General features: G+C 44.0%; 1 protein-coding gene across 1 annotated transcript in view; it reads right to left on the bottom strand.

Annotated features, from left to right (window-relative positions):
• ASAH2 (N-acylsphingosine amidohydrolase 2) overlaps positions 1-13,517 on the bottom strand; it is a 114,613-nt gene that overhangs the window by 56,960 nt on the left and 44,136 nt on the right. The window contains exons 3-4 of the mRNA XM_088019965.1: positions 5,210-5,433; positions 3,544-3,693 (exon numbers count right to left, since the gene is read on the bottom strand). Of these exons, the coding sequence (XP_087876091.1) occupies positions 3,544-3,693; positions 5,210-5,433 (374 nt within the window). The remainder of the gene's footprint in view (positions 1-3,543; positions 3,694-5,209; positions 5,434-13,517) is intronic.

The raw sequence follows: 13,517 nt of genomic DNA, 5'->3' as shown, positions 1-13,517 counted from the left end.
TGAAAATAGGAAGAGATGGAGAAAGAGTGGCCTGTTGACTTCACAGCCTCTGCAGCCCAGCACATTAATCCTCTCTCCCCTCCACACTCCACCCCCAAAGTTCACCTTTGACTCTCCCATTTCTTCTCCATTTCCCCCATCAGAAGCATGGCTGATGCTCTGGGAGAGTAGTAAGCGTAGTGATAGTGAGCATAGGTGCCGGCACCCAGATGCCTGTTGTGTACACCCAGCCCAGGCGCTTCCTGGCTGGCTAGCCATGCACAAGTGACTCGATCCCCTGCAACTCACCTTCCCAATCCGTCAAATGACATAATAATAGCACCTTCCTCCTTCAGTTGTTTGGAGGATTAAATCCATTAATATAGATGAGGCAATTACTGTGTGACTCATCGTGGGAACCATGCAAGCGTTAGCTCCTATCTCTATTCATTGCCAAATCTCATTAGCATTTAACGTGACATCCTACTACCAGGTGGTCTCGCTGCCACCCCATTGCCTTAAGACCTTTGTGCCAGGCTCACGTGGCATAGGAGAAAGTTCCAGGCAAAGTTGAAATCCTTCCTACCCCCCTAGTTTCCCTTTCTAGTTCATTCAGCCTTCCAACGCATTGTGAAACTTCCGTGTATTAAATCTCCTCTGTTTGAAATACCGGGTGTGAGTACCGTTTTCCCAACCCGACCCTCACCGGTAGAGCCTTGACATTAATTTAACAAAGCTGCCAATTTGGGTCCTCACCTCCAGCCTCAGTCTTGCATCAAACATCACTGATTAATCATCCTAAAGCAAAATTGGGTTTGTATTACTCCTCCACTCAAAGGTTTTCAGAGAATCCCCATCACTTACGGAAGTAAAAGTAAACTGGCATCCCAGGCCCTCTACAGTTATGGCCAACATACCTCCCAGGTGTACTCCCAATTACATGCCCACGTGCTATGTGTCCTAATAGCACGAATCCCTGTCCCGTCAAAGGACAGTCTACATTCCTCCCTTGTGTCTCCTTGTGGTCACACCACCTCCTCCGTTTGATAGCTCTCTCTCCCCATGTTAACCATTTAAAATTCTTCCCATTCAGATAAAGAGGATGTGGTGTATAGAAATATGTAATATTCTATTATATACACGTATATAATACACCATTATGTGTGTGTATATATATACACCATATATTCCGTTATATTTCTACGATCCCATTATACATATAGAATGGAATATTACCCAGCCATAAGAAAATGCAATCTTGCCATGTGCAACAACACGGATGGATCTAGAGAGTATAATGCTCAGTGAAGTCAGTCAGTCAGAGAAAGACGGATACCCTATGATCTCACCCATAGACGGAGTTTAAGAAACGAAACAAATGAACACAGAGAAGAAAAAGAGAGACTCCTACCTATAGACACCAAACAGAGGGTCACCAGAGGGGCAGGGGCGAAACTAGTGAAGGGGATGAAGAGCACACTCATCATGATGAGCACCGAGTCATGGAGAGATTTGCCGAATCAGTGTATTTTAGTCCTGATGATAATATAAGTATACCGTTACCTATGCCGGGATTGAAAGAAAACAAACTTCTGCCCGTTGGAATGTCACACCCGCTATGAAATTATTCCCGACTTTGCAGTCCCCTTGTGGTGGTGGTTTTAAACCACTCGGTGCCCACAGGTTCCTCGCTAGCCCTCCCTTTCAGAGGGCATGCTTTACTTTCCCATCCCTGGGTGTGAACTGGACTTGGTGACTCGCTTCCAATGGACAGAGTGGGCTAGAAGTGCAACTTCTGAGCCGGGTTCGGAGAGGCACCATGGCTTCTCCCTTGCTTTCTCTTGAGTCACTAACTCTGGGGAGAGCAGCTGTTTGGGGCCGCGGAGATATGGAAAGCAGGGAATGGAGGCCTTCCGTCAGCAGCCGCGCAAGTGAATCATCTTGGAAGTGGATTAATCAAGTCTTCCAATGCCGGCAGCCTCTGCCAACAGCTTGATTTCAAGACACCCTAAGCCGGAACCACCCGGCTAAGCCAGTCCTGATTTCCTGACCAACAGAATGTGAGACGATGTTTACTGTTTTACGCCACTGTATTCTGGGGCTATTTGTTACTCGGTAATAGATAACCAACACACCACCGTACTTTACTCCAGTGAATTATAGTTACTGTGTTCTTCTGTTACAGCCCTTCCTCCTCTCCCCAGCTGAGTAGTGAGCTCATAGGAAATGTGGATTACGACTCACTTGGTTATGTGCCTCCTGAAGTGACCAGCAAAGTACCATGGAAAAAATAGGTGGTCAATGCATTTTTCCCTCCACGGTAATAGAATCGTGTCACTTTTAAGAATGTGGGCTCTGGTATCAGGCATACGTGTGTTCAGGACCCAGCTCTACCATTTGCTAACTGTGTGAATTTGGGAAAGTTCCTCACCTTTTCTAAGACTCCATTATCTTATCCATCAAGTGCGGATAACAACAAACCCACCTCAGTTTTGTTGTAAGTGTAGGAGTGGGGAGAACATGTAATCCCTTGCTCCTTCGGGGTCCAGAGATGGGGGAGGCTTCCACTCCCCTCTTGGGGAGTGACGCTGGAAAAATGTTTCGAGGACCCCTTGTCATCCCTGTCACTGGCCACTTCACACCACAGGAGGAGCAGTGTTTAATAGATGCTGATAGAACATGACACTGAAGAGTGGACATTTAATGGTCACTGTCCTGGGTGCTCCAGACTTTCTTCTTCCTCACCTTCATGAATATGTGAGCAGATGTTTAAAGAGTACATTCTCTTTCTGTGACCTGATCCCATGCAGAAAACACAACTCAGTCAAGTCCAAGAAACTGGCTTAGAAAGACAAGCCTGGAAGGCCATGCTCATCACGGTATTCCTCCCTCTCTCTCTGTGCATCTTACTGCTGCCTGCCGAGGACACATGGGCTCCCTTCTGCTAAACCCAACCTTCCCCACAGAGGGGGTAACATGGTCTCAATTTGGGGAAAATCACAGAAGAGCCCGCCGTGGCCTACAATAGAGCTTAAAGAGTAAGTAACATTGTATTCTCTTTAAACTTTATTATGGAAATTTTCAAACACATACAAAAATAATCAGAATAGTATAATGAGACCCCCATCTCCCTCTCACCCAACTTCAGCCATTTATAGCCAACCTCATTTCGATGTTGTGTTTTACTTCTCATCTGGCTCCTTGCACCTCAACTGTCTAAAAACTTGAGGGATTAGTGAGTAGTCGGAGCTCTCAGACTTCTAACAAGGAGGATTAAATAAGAGAATGGATGTGAAGGTTGCCTCAAACATAATAAGCTTGCAAAACACATTAACAGTAACAATGACAATGAGCCATCAGCAGAATTGAGAGCAAGTATGATCAAGGTGACCAAGACTGGAATTACTTGCTAGCCAATTATCTGAAGGCTTGTCAAGAGCTTATAATTTGGAGGGCAGTAGAAACTCACTGGATGAGAAGCCAGAAGGGCTTAGTTACTGTCACATTCACTCCCAGACCTTTTCTTTTAAATCATGTCATTTCCTTGTCACCTCAGCCACTTACCTCAAGCCTAAGTCGTTGGGATACCATGCCTATGTCGACGCTGACAAACACCACTCGATTTGACCCATCGGGCTCCGCCATGATGAAAGCACGACTGTACAGCCTTGTGAGAATGCCCTGTGCATTCTGGCCAGTCTTACTGTAGCCCATCTAGGGAGGAAGAGAGAGAGAGAGTCAGAGCCACTCTGCCTCCCTCCCCCGCCACCAGAACCGGGTACAACCACACAAGAAGAGACCACGTAGGAAAGGTGAGGGAAAACACAATCCATGGGACACTGTGGCCCTGCGTGGGATAATAATATGTGTTTTCAAGAAGAAAGCCAACATCAGAAAAGAGACTTTACACTTCTGTGTGGAAAAATGCAGAGTAGCTCTCAGTTTGGCAGGAGCCATTCACAGGCCTATGGGCAAGGAAAGCGTTGGCTTGGCTCCGGAACTTTGTTACCATGTCACAGACCTTCCAGGGGTTTCTGTTCTTTCCTCCTGCCCGAGGTGCTACTGAAGGAAGTACTTCCCTTACCATCATCCCACATTCCCAGAACATCCTAAAGACTGAAGGCTCCCTCCCTTTGGTTGTTTGGTGTGTAATGTTCTTTCTTTCTTTTTCTGAAGAAAATGAAAACTAATGATGTACTGTATGGTGACTAACATAACATAACAAAACATAACAAAACAAAACAAAATAGAAGAAAAGAAAAGAAAAGAAAAGAAAAGGGTTTCTTTATGATTCAATAGTCTCTACTGAGGGCACCTCATGCTGACTTTTACCTTGTTGACCGTCCCTCAGCTAAGTCAGGCCAAATGTACCTATCACAATCCCCCTTGTCACCTTGTCATAAAGTCTACCCATGAAGTCTTCAGAATGCCCCTTCTACTGCTTGCTTTACCCCTCATAGGAGTGTTCACTTAGGGTTCGCTTTCCAGAGCTACTTCTCAGAACAGACAGTAGAGAATAACTCCTAGACTCTAAAGATTATTTGGTAGGAAGGAGAAAATCGCATCAAACAACCTCACATTCTAGCTTCCTAGAGAAGGGTGGATATGAATGAACACATCCACCATCACAACCAGGAGGTTGCATGCCCGCATCTAATAGGCCACACCGGACCCACAGAAGCCTTCTCCCTGGCCGACACCGTGTTGGCCCATGCTAGGTTTCCAGTTTTAACTAGAGTTGCCTATATTTTCCAACTGAGAGATTTAGATCCTCAGGTCTCTGATCCAGAGATGTTCCAGCTTCTCTTGAAAAAACTTTAAGATAGGACAGCCCTACATGGCAATAATTGCTAACGCCGTGCACTTTCCAGTTATACCTCCCACTTCCCACTGCCCCCCAAACTGAGGATTCACTAGACAATTATCAGCTTACACTGGCCTGCTTCTGTCATTTATGGTACCCTGTGGTCTGTGAGGTTGCCAGCCCTGCCACTTCCATTCATAAAAAATGGTCATTTGGCTTTACAAAGGAGTTGCAGTTGAACACATGGTCCCTCTTTATAGTACAATAATCATAGTGTTAGACAGCAGTGAAATCAATTGAAAAAGTGAGAAGAACAAGGAGAAGAAGAAGAAAATGATGATGATGTAATAGTCGGGAATAAGTGTAGGATGCGAGTAATAACAATACTGGCTTCATTCTCCCCCAAGGAGCCCATGATTTACCTACCAAGTTGATGTCTGCTACTTGTCCTGTGCAGTCAGCTCGCCCAACACCAATATGGTAGCCACTAAAGTTCTGAAACAGAGGAGGGTCTGGAGTAGTAATCACGGGAGGTGCCTGGGTGGTTCTAGAGCCACTGGTGATTGTCAAGCCTTGACTGGCTGTGGAGCCCAGGATGGTTGGGGAGCTCTGGGTGGTTGGGGAGCTCTGGGTGGCCGGAAAACTGGAATCTAAAAACAGAATAAAATATTTAAGGAACAACATTCCAGTCCACTTATTTGTTGGCATCAATTAGAACACACAGATTCGGGTTCCTAAGGAAAAATCTTTATATATTCTCTTATATTTAAAATATATGGTAAAGGAGCACCTGGGTGGCTCAGTTGGTTAACTGTCTGCCTTCAGCTCAGGTCATGATCCCAGGGTCCTGGGATGGAGTCCAATGTCCTGTTCCCAGCTCAGTAGGGAGTCTGCTTCTCCCTTTCCCTCTGCCTTTATGCCCACCCTGCTCATGATCTCTCTCAAATAAATAAAATCTTTGGGGGGCGGAGCAAGATGGCAGAGGAGTAGGAGACCTGGATTTCGTCTGGTCTCAGGAATTCAGCTGGATAGGGATCAAACCATTCTCAACACGTACGAACTCAACAGGAGATCGAAGAAAAGAATAGTAACTATTCTCTGAACAGAGAAGTGACCACTTTCTGGAAGGTAGGACGTGCGGAGAAGTGAATCCGAGGTGATATTCGGGAGGATAGACGGCGGGGGAGGGGCCCTCCGCCGGCCGCTTCTGGCAAGTGCTAGAGCCGCGGAGCACAAAATCGGACCTTCTAGAAGTCGGCTCCGCGGAGGGACGTCGCTGCAGTGGCTAAGCGGGGGGTGGAACCCTCGCGGGACAGTGGGGTCTCAGGACCCTTGGGGTCACAGAAAGACCGGGGGTGCCTGAGTGCAGCAGAGCTCCCAGGGATCGGAGCGGGGAAGCCGGCTGCAGAGACGGAGCCGAGGCGCGGGCTCGCAGCTCGGGGTGGCCCTAAACTGTGATCCGCGGCCCAGTCGGGCCACTGCTCCTCCAGCAGGGACCCAACAAGCGGCAGATCCGGGGAGACTCCCCTTCCTCCCCCGGGAGGAGCGGCGCGGGAGCGCACCGCAGGGATCTGCTGGGTTTGGAGACTCCACACGGGGTCGGGTGCCAGAGATAGCAACGCTCGGTCACAGGCCGGGTGAGCACGGAGTGCGGCCGGAGACCGGGGACACGGGAGTGACTGCTTTTCTCTGGGGGCGCACTGAGGAGTGGAGCCCTGAGTTCTCAGCTCCTCCAGGTCGGAGAATGGAGGCCGCCATTTTCGCCCTGGTCCTCCAAAGCTGTACCAAGAGCTTGCAGGGAACAAAAGTTCCCGAGAGCAAACCCGAGCAGCTTGCTTAGCCCGGACCGACAAGGGCGGGGCAAAGACATTTGGAAACCATGGCAACAGGCCCCTCCCCCAGAAGATCAGCACGAACAGCCAGCAAGCCAAGACCAAGTTTACCGATCAAGGAGGACGGGAGAATTCCAGCGCTAGGGGAATACTGCACATAGAATTCTTGGCTTTTTTACCATGATTCATTAGTCTTCCAAAGTTAAATTTTTTAACTGTTTTTTTTTTATTTTTCTTTTTTCCCTTTTCAACCAATATCTTATCAATCCCTTTTTTTAAAAAAACATTTTTATTTTTCATTTATAGAGTCATATTCTATCCCTTTATAGTAGTTACCCTTATTTTTGGCAGATATATATATAAGTTGTTCTCTCTTTAAAATTTTGAGATACAGTTTCTTCTAACAGATCAAAATATACCCTAAATCTCTAGTGTATGGCTTTGTTCTAGTCTCCTGCCTGATCACATTCTCTCCCCCCCCAACTTTTTTTCTTTCTTTCTTTCCTTTTTTTTAATCCTCTTCTCTCTTTTTTCAAACATCTTCTTATCAATTCCTTTTTTAAATTTTTTTATAATTTTCATCTTTACAGTCGTATTCCATCCCTTCATCATATCAACCTCTATTTTGTACATATATAAGTCTTTCTTTCTTTAAAATTTTAGGAGGCACTTTCTTATAATAGACCAAAATACACCCAAAATCTAGCGTGTGGCACTGATCTATGCACCAGCCTGATCATATGTGATCATATTCTGTTTTATTTCTTGTTTTGTTCTGTTTTTATCTTTTTCGTTTTTGCTCTCTCTCTCTTTCTTTTTTCTTTCTTTCCCTTTCTTTTCCCCTGGTTTCAGGACTTTTCAGATTTGATTAGAGTATATTTTCTGGGGACGTTGTTAAGCTGTTAGCATTTTGTTCTCTCATTCCTCTATTCTCCTCTGGACAAAATGACAAGATGAAAAAAATCACCTCAACAAAAAGAACTAGAGGTAGTACCTTCTGCCAGGGACCTACTCAATATGGACATTAGTGCGATGTCGAACCAGAGTTCAGAATCATGACTTTAAAGATACTAGCTGGGCTTGAAAAAAGCATGGAAGTTATTAGAGAAACCCTTTCTGGAGAAATAAAAGAACTAAAACCTAACCAAGTCGAAATCAAAAAGGCTATTAATGAGGTGCAATCCAAAATGGGGGCACTAACTGCTAGGATTAATGAGGCAGAAGAGAGAATTAGCGATATAGAAGACCAAATGATGGAAAATAAAGAAGCTGAGAAAAAGAGAGATAAACAACTACAGGATCACGAGGGCAGAATTCGAGAGATAAGCGATACGATAACATGAAACAACATTAGAATAATTGGGATCCCAGAAGAAGAAGAAAGAGAGAGAGGGGCAGAAGGTATATTGGAGCAAATTATAGCAGAGAACTTCCCTAATGTGGGGAAGGAAACGGGCATCAAAATCCAGGAGGCACAGAGAACCCCTCTCAAAATCAGTAAAAATAGGTCAACACCCCGACTTCTAATGGTAAAACTTACGAGTCTCAGAGGCAAAGAGAAAATCCTGAAAGCAGCTCAGGAGAAGAGATATGTAACCTGAAATGGTAGAAACATTAGATTGGCAACAGACCTATCCACAGAGACCTGACAGGCCAGAAAGGACTGGCAGGATATCTTCAGAGCACTAAACGAGAAAAATATGCAGCCAAGAATACTATATCCAGCTAGGCTGTCACTGAAAATAGAAGGAGAGATCAAAAGCTTCCAGGACAAACCAAAATGAAAGGAATTTGCAAACACGAAACCAGCCCTCCAAGAACTATTGAAAGGGGTCCTCTAAGCAAAGAGAGAGCCTAAAAGCAGCATGGATCAGAAAGGAACACAGACAATATAGAGTAACAGTCACCTTACAGGCAATACAATGGCACTAAATTCCTATCTTTCAGTAGTTACCCTGAATGCAAATGGGCTAAATGCCCCAATCAGAAGACACAGGCTATCAGATTGGATAAAAAAACAAGACCCATCGATATGCTGTCTGCAAGAGACTCATTTTAGACCCAAAGACACCCCCAGATTGAAAGTGAGGGGGTGGAAAACCATTTACCATGCTAATGGCCACCAAAAGAAAGCTGGGGTGGCCATCTTTATACCAGACACATTAGATTTGAAACAAAGACTGTAATAAGAGATGAGGAAGGACACTATATCCTACTTAAAGGGTCTATCCAACAAGAAGATCTAACAATTGTAAATATCTATGCCCCTAACACGGGAGCAGCCAATTATATAAGGCAATTAATAATAAAAGCAAAGAAACACATGGATAACAATACAATAATACTGGGGGACTTTAGACTGAAATGGACAGGTCATCTAAGCAAAAGATCAACAAGGAAATAAAGACTTTAAATGACACACTGGACCAAATGGACTTCACAGACATATGCAGAACTTTCCATCCCAAAGCAACGGAATACACATTCTTCGCTAGTGCCCCTGGAACATTCTCCAGAATAGATCACATCCTAGGTCACAAATCAGGTCTCAACCAGTACCAAAGGATTGGGATTATTCCCTGCATATTTTCAGACCACAGTGCTTTGAAACTAGAACTCCATCACAAGAGAAAAGTCGGAAAGAACTCAAATACATGGAGGCTAAAGAGCATCCTACTGAAGAATGAAGGGGCAACCAGGAAATTAAGGAAGAATTAAAAAAATTCATGGAAACCAATGAAAATGAAAACACGATTGTTCAAAATCTGTGGGATGCAGCAAAGGCAGTCCTGAGAGGAAAATATATAGCAATACAAGCCTTTCTCAAGAAACAAGAAAGGTCTCAAATACACAACCTAACCCTACACCTAAAGAAGCTAGAGAAAAAAAACAGCAAATAAAGCCTAAACCCAGCAGGAGAAGAGAAATAATAATCAGAGCAGAATCAATGAAAGAGAAACCAAAAGAACAGTAGAACAGATCCACGAAACTAGGAGCTGGTTCTTTGAAAGAATTAACAAGACGGATAAACCCCTGGCCAGACTGATCAAAAAGAAAAGAGAAATGACCCAAATCAACAAAATCATGAATGAAAGAGGAGAGATCACAACCAACACCAAAGAAATACAAACAATTCTAAGAACATATTATGAGCAACTCTATGCCAGCAAATTAGATAACCTGGAAGAAATGGATGCATTCCTAGAGATGTATCCACTAGCAAAATTGAACCAGGAAGAAATAGAAAACCTGAACAGACCTATAACCACGAAGGAAATTGAAGCAGTCATCAAAAATCTCCCAACAAACAAAAGCCCAGGGCCAGATGGCTTCCCAGGGGAATTCTATCAGACATTTCAAGAAGAATTAATGCCTATTCTCCTGAAACTGTTCCAAAAAATAGAAATGGAAGGAAAACTTCCAAACTCATTTTATGAGGCCACCATTACGTTGATCCCCAAACCAGACAAAGACCCCATCAAAAAGGAGAATTACAGACCAATATCCTTGATGAACATGGATGCAAAAATTCTCACCAAAATACTAGCCAATAGGATCCAACAGTACATTAAAAGGATTATTCACCACGACCAAGTGGGATTTATCCCTGGGCTGCAAGGCTGGTTCAACATCCGCAAATCAATCAACGTGATACAATACATTAACAAAAGAAAGAACAGGAATCATATGATCCTCTCAATAGATGCAGAGAAAGCATTTGGCAAAGTAGCTGTACTTTCTTGATCAAAACTCTTCAGAGTATACAGATAGAGGGTACCTACCTCAATATCATAAAAGCCATCTATGAAAAACCCACAGTGAATATCGTTCTCAATGGGGAAAAACAGAGAGCTTTTCCCCTAAGGTCAGGAACGCGGCAGGGATGTCCACTCTCACCACTGCTATTCAACATAGTATTAGAAGTCCTAGCTACAGCAATCAGACAACAAAAAGAAATCAAAGGCATCCAAATCGGCAATGAGGAAGTCAAACTCTCACTCTTTGCAAATGATATGATACTGTATGTGGAAAACCCAAAAGACTCCACCCCAAAACTGCTAGAACTCATACAGGAATTCAGTAAAGTGGCAGGATATAAAATCAATGCACAGAAATCAGTGGCATTCCTATACACCACCACCAAGACAGAAGAGAGAGAAATTAAGGAGTCGATCCCATTTACAATTGCACCCCAAACCATAAGATACCTAGGAATAAATCTAACCAAAGAGGCAAAGGATCTGTACTCAGAAAACTATAAAATACCCAGGAAAGAAATTGAGGAAGACACAAAGAAATGGAAAAACGTTCCATGCTCATGGATTGCAAGAACAAATATTGTGAAGATGTCAATGCTACCTAGAGCCATCTACACATTCAATGCAATCCCCATCAAAATACCATCCACTTTTTTCAAAGAAATGGAACAAATAATCCTAAAACTTGTATGGAACCAGAAGAGACCCCGAATAGCCAGAGGAATGTTGAAAAAGAAAAGCAAAGTCGGCGGCATCACAATTCCGGACTTCCAGCTCTATTACAAAGCTGTCACCATCAAGACAGTATGGTACTGGCACAAAAACAGACACATCGATCAATCGAACAGAATCGAGAGCCCAGAAGTGGACCCTCAACTCTACGGTCAACTCATCTTTGACAAAGCAGGAAAGAATGTCCAATGGAAAAAAAGACAGTCTCTTCAACAAATGGTGTTGGGAAAATTGGACAGCCACATGCAGAAGAATGAAACTGGACCATTTCCTCACACCACACACAAAAATAGACTCCAAATGGTCGAAAGACCTAAACGTGAGACAGGAGTCCAACAAAATCCTACAGGAGAACACAGGCAGCAACCTCTTCGACCTCAGCCGCAGCAACTTCTTCCTGGAAACATCGCCAAAGGCAAGGGAAGCCAGGGCAAAAATGAACTATTTGGAGTTCATGAAGATAAAAAGCTTTTGCACAGCAAAAGCAACAGTCCACAAAACCAAAAGACAACCGACAGAATGGGAGAAAATAGTTGCAAGTGACCTATCAGATAAAGGGCTAGTATCCAAAATCTATAAAGAACTTATCAAACTCAACACCCAAAGAACAAATAATCCAATCAAGAAATGGGCAGAAGACATGAGCAGACATTTTTCCAAAGAAGACATCCAAATGGCCAACAGACACATGAAAAAGCGCTCGACATCGCTCGGCATCAGGGAAAACCAAATCAAAACCTCCATGAGATACCACCTCACACCAGTCAGAAGGGCTAAAATTAACAAGTCAGGAAATGACAGATGCTGGCAGGGATGTGGCGAAAGGGGAACCCTCCTACACTGTTGGTGGGAATGCAAGCTGGTGCAGCCACTCTGGAAAACAGTATGGAGGTTCCTCAAAGAGTTCAAAATAGAGCTACCATACGATCCAGCCATTGCACTACTGGGTATTTACCCCAAAGATACAAATGTAGGGATCCGAAGGGGTACGTGCACCCCAATGTTTATAGCAGCAATGTCCACAATAGCCAAACTGTGGAAAGAGCCAAGATGTCCATCGACAGATGAATGGATAAAGAAGATGGGGTATATATACACAATGGAATATTATGCAGCCATCAAAAGGAATGAAAGCTTGCCATTTGCAACGACATGGATGGAACTGGAGGGTGTTATGCTAAGCGAAATAAGTGAATCAGATAAAGACATGTATCATGTGACCTCACTGATATGAGGAATTCTTAATCTCAGGAAACAAACTCCAGTGTTGCTGGAGTGGTGGGGGGTGGAAGGGATGGGGTGGCTGGGTGATAGACATTGGGGAGGGTATGTGCTATGGTGAGCGCTGTGAATTGTGCAAGACTGTTGAATCACAGATTTGTACCTCTGAAACAAATAATGCAATATATGTTAAGAAGAAAAAAAAAGAAGAAGATAGCAGGAGGGGAAGAATGAAGGAGGGGAAATCGGAGGGGGAGATGAACCATGAGAGACGATGGACTCTGAAAAACAAACTGAGGGTTCTAGAGGGGAGGAGGGTGGGGGATGGGTTAGCCTGGTGATGGGTATTAAGGAGGGCACGTTCTGCGTGGAGCACTGGGTGTTATGCACAAACAATGAATCATGGAACACTACATCAAAAACTAATGATGTAATGTATGGTGATTAACATAACAATAAAAAATTAAAAATAAATAAATAAAAATCTTTTTTTAAAAATTAAGTAAATAAATAAAAATATATGGTAGGAAACATCTCAGGAAATTGTTGTATATAATAATCCTAAGGAGGATCTTTCTCTTGACCTGGAGATACTTTCACCTAATAATCAAGGTCTGCATTAAACATCCTTCAACTTCTCATCACAAGGCATTCCTTGTCAAACTCATGGCCCTGCACTCACTCCCCCCGAACGTCTCCTCTAGCCAAACAAGCCAGGTGCCAGGTTCCTGGCACACAGCCTACTAAATCTAGCCTCCAAGGATTTGTCTCCACCTTTCTCTCCATCCAGAGACCTTATTGCTCTCTGGTCCACCAACCAAGCTCCACAACTCCCTTCTGAGCTGGTTCATTTCCATCACACTCAGTGGCAGCTCAACCCTCACATCCAGGGATGCCACCCCCACTGTACCTACACTGCCCCCTCTTCCCCAACCTTCTCAAGTCTTTTATTCAGGATGCAAACTAGATCACTGTACGCTCTACATAGTTCCACCTTATTTTACTCATATCACCATCTGCGTATGTACGCATATACACGCATGTCCTGTGTGAACATCATACACACACACACACAAAGTATGAAGGGAGGCAGAATGGCATAGAGTCTACACGAGCAGGTACCAGAATATTCAAACAGCCTGGGCTTGAAAACTGACTCTACCACCTACTAGCTGAACAAACCACTTACCT

Source organism: Eumetopias jubatus, unplaced genomic scaffold (genome assembly GCF_037043125.1).
Source record: "Eumetopias jubatus isolate StellerSeaLion01/CBP00866 unplaced genomic scaffold, mEumJub1_p1.0 scaffold_17, whole genome shotgun sequence".
Classification (NCBI taxonomy): domain Eukaryota; kingdom Metazoa; phylum Chordata; class Mammalia; order Carnivora; family Otariidae; genus Eumetopias; species Eumetopias jubatus.
This window is presented reverse-complemented; position numbering and strand designations above follow the sequence as displayed.